The sequence below is a fragment of the Physeter macrocephalus genome, chromosome 13 (assembly GCF_002837175.3).
Source record: "Physeter macrocephalus isolate SW-GA chromosome 13, ASM283717v5, whole genome shotgun sequence".
Lineage (NCBI taxonomy): Eukaryota > Metazoa > Chordata > Mammalia > Artiodactyla > Physeteridae > Physeter > Physeter macrocephalus.
Window position 1 is genome coordinate 3,436,670 of NC_041226.1, and position 1,380 is coordinate 3,438,049.

A 1,380-nucleotide genomic window follows, 5' to 3' on the forward strand; every position below is an offset into this window, starting at 1 on the left:
CTCCCGTCCGGTTCCACTCATGCGGTCCATCACTTCCAGAGACCAATTAACTCTTGATTTCTTTTCCAAAAAGAAACACTTAAAGGTCTTAAATTATTCAACTCGGGCCAAGTGATGTTGACCCCCTGAGTACTTCTCTTGTCAAGCCGCCCCTTAGACAGCACTGAGAACACTGTGCTGTATGTTCATCACCCCGCTCCTCACCCGCGCCCGCCCACAGCCCTGCTTTATTCAAGTGACTCTCACCTTTAAGATCAGTTTCAAGCAGGGCAGCTTCCTCAGACTGCGCACTTCCCCGTGGGCAGGCGCTGTGCGGTAGACTTCCCAGAACGAGGAAGAGGGAGAACCACATCGATGGGAAATTACAATATTTTTTTTTTTTTTTCCCCAAGTCAAAAGAGCTTTTATTCCTTTTTAAAATATCACATATGAGCTTGGCCTCTTGCGGTTTCTGTAACTGGATCACTCAGATCTTATTCCTCAGCCTGAACTGTTCCTTTTTCAGAAACATAGATACCATCCAAAAATTTTCCGATATCCCTGTTTTTAGCTGTTGTGGCTTGCTGAATCAAAGCAGCTGAATTTGACACAAGTTCAATGTCATTTCCTTCAAGAATCAACTCATCTTTCTGGGCTTGAGATACTGAACAAGCAACACCTGGCCTCATCCGAACCCTGCGGATGTAGTCTTCACCCCCAAGATTTCGGATTTCAACAAGAGAACCATTCTCCTGAATAACCACGGTGATGGGCAAGTGAGCATACACAGACCTCATCTTGTATCGGAAGCCCGGTGTAACACCCTTGATCGTGCTCTGTCCGTGACTACAGATGGTGCGAACAGTGGCCAGTTCCTTTCTATTCCCCCACCATTTGTCAACCCGGAGCCTCTTCTTTTTCTTCCCGAGGAGACTGAGTTCTACATTGATGTGATTGAAGTCCCTCCGCAGGGTGCCTCTGGGGCCCTTCACAATAACTGTGCGTCCCTTCAGAGTAATGTCGACATTTTCTGGAATGTCGACAGTCTGATTGCTGAGAATGGTCTTCATTCTCACAGTAGATGCAGCAAAGAGAGCTATAATATTTTCTTAATGAAGAAGGTTCTGGTCCCATTTCTGAATTATGACAAACAGTTTGGTTCAGACCAGATGAAGGATGCAGCAGCATGCTGGTGTAGAAGCAAGCTATCAACTTTTAGATATTAGTTACCTTGCATCCAGCCAGTGTGCTGATTCTTTATCAGGAAACGCTTCTTCAGTTGATTGTCTGGGGTTTTCTGAGGTAGTCAACAATATTGGCTGTGCTTTATTCCCCTCCTTTTAAGTAATTATATATCTTATTTCCATTTGATCTCTAAGTGCATTGCCCAGAGCTTCCGGG

General features: G+C 45.2%; 1 protein-coding gene across 1 annotated transcript; it reads right to left on the bottom strand.

Moving 5' to 3' along the window:
* Positions 1-379: 379 nt before the first annotated feature.
* On the bottom strand, positions 380-1,069 carry LOC102993887 (60S ribosomal protein L9-like). Its single transcript, XM_055089488.1, has one exon. The coding sequence runs from the start codon at positions 1,047-1,049 to the stop codon at positions 474-476; it is 576 nt and encodes a 191-aa protein (XP_054945463.1). The 5' UTR covers positions 1,050-1,069; the 3' UTR covers positions 380-473.
* Positions 1,070-1,380: the final 311 nt, after the last annotated feature.

Excerpts from the sequence above, each read along its gene's own strand:
- LOC102993887 (XM_055089488.1), bottom strand. The coding sequence starts at position 1,049 with ATGAAGACCATTCTCAGCAATCAGACTGTCGACATTCCAGAAAATGTC.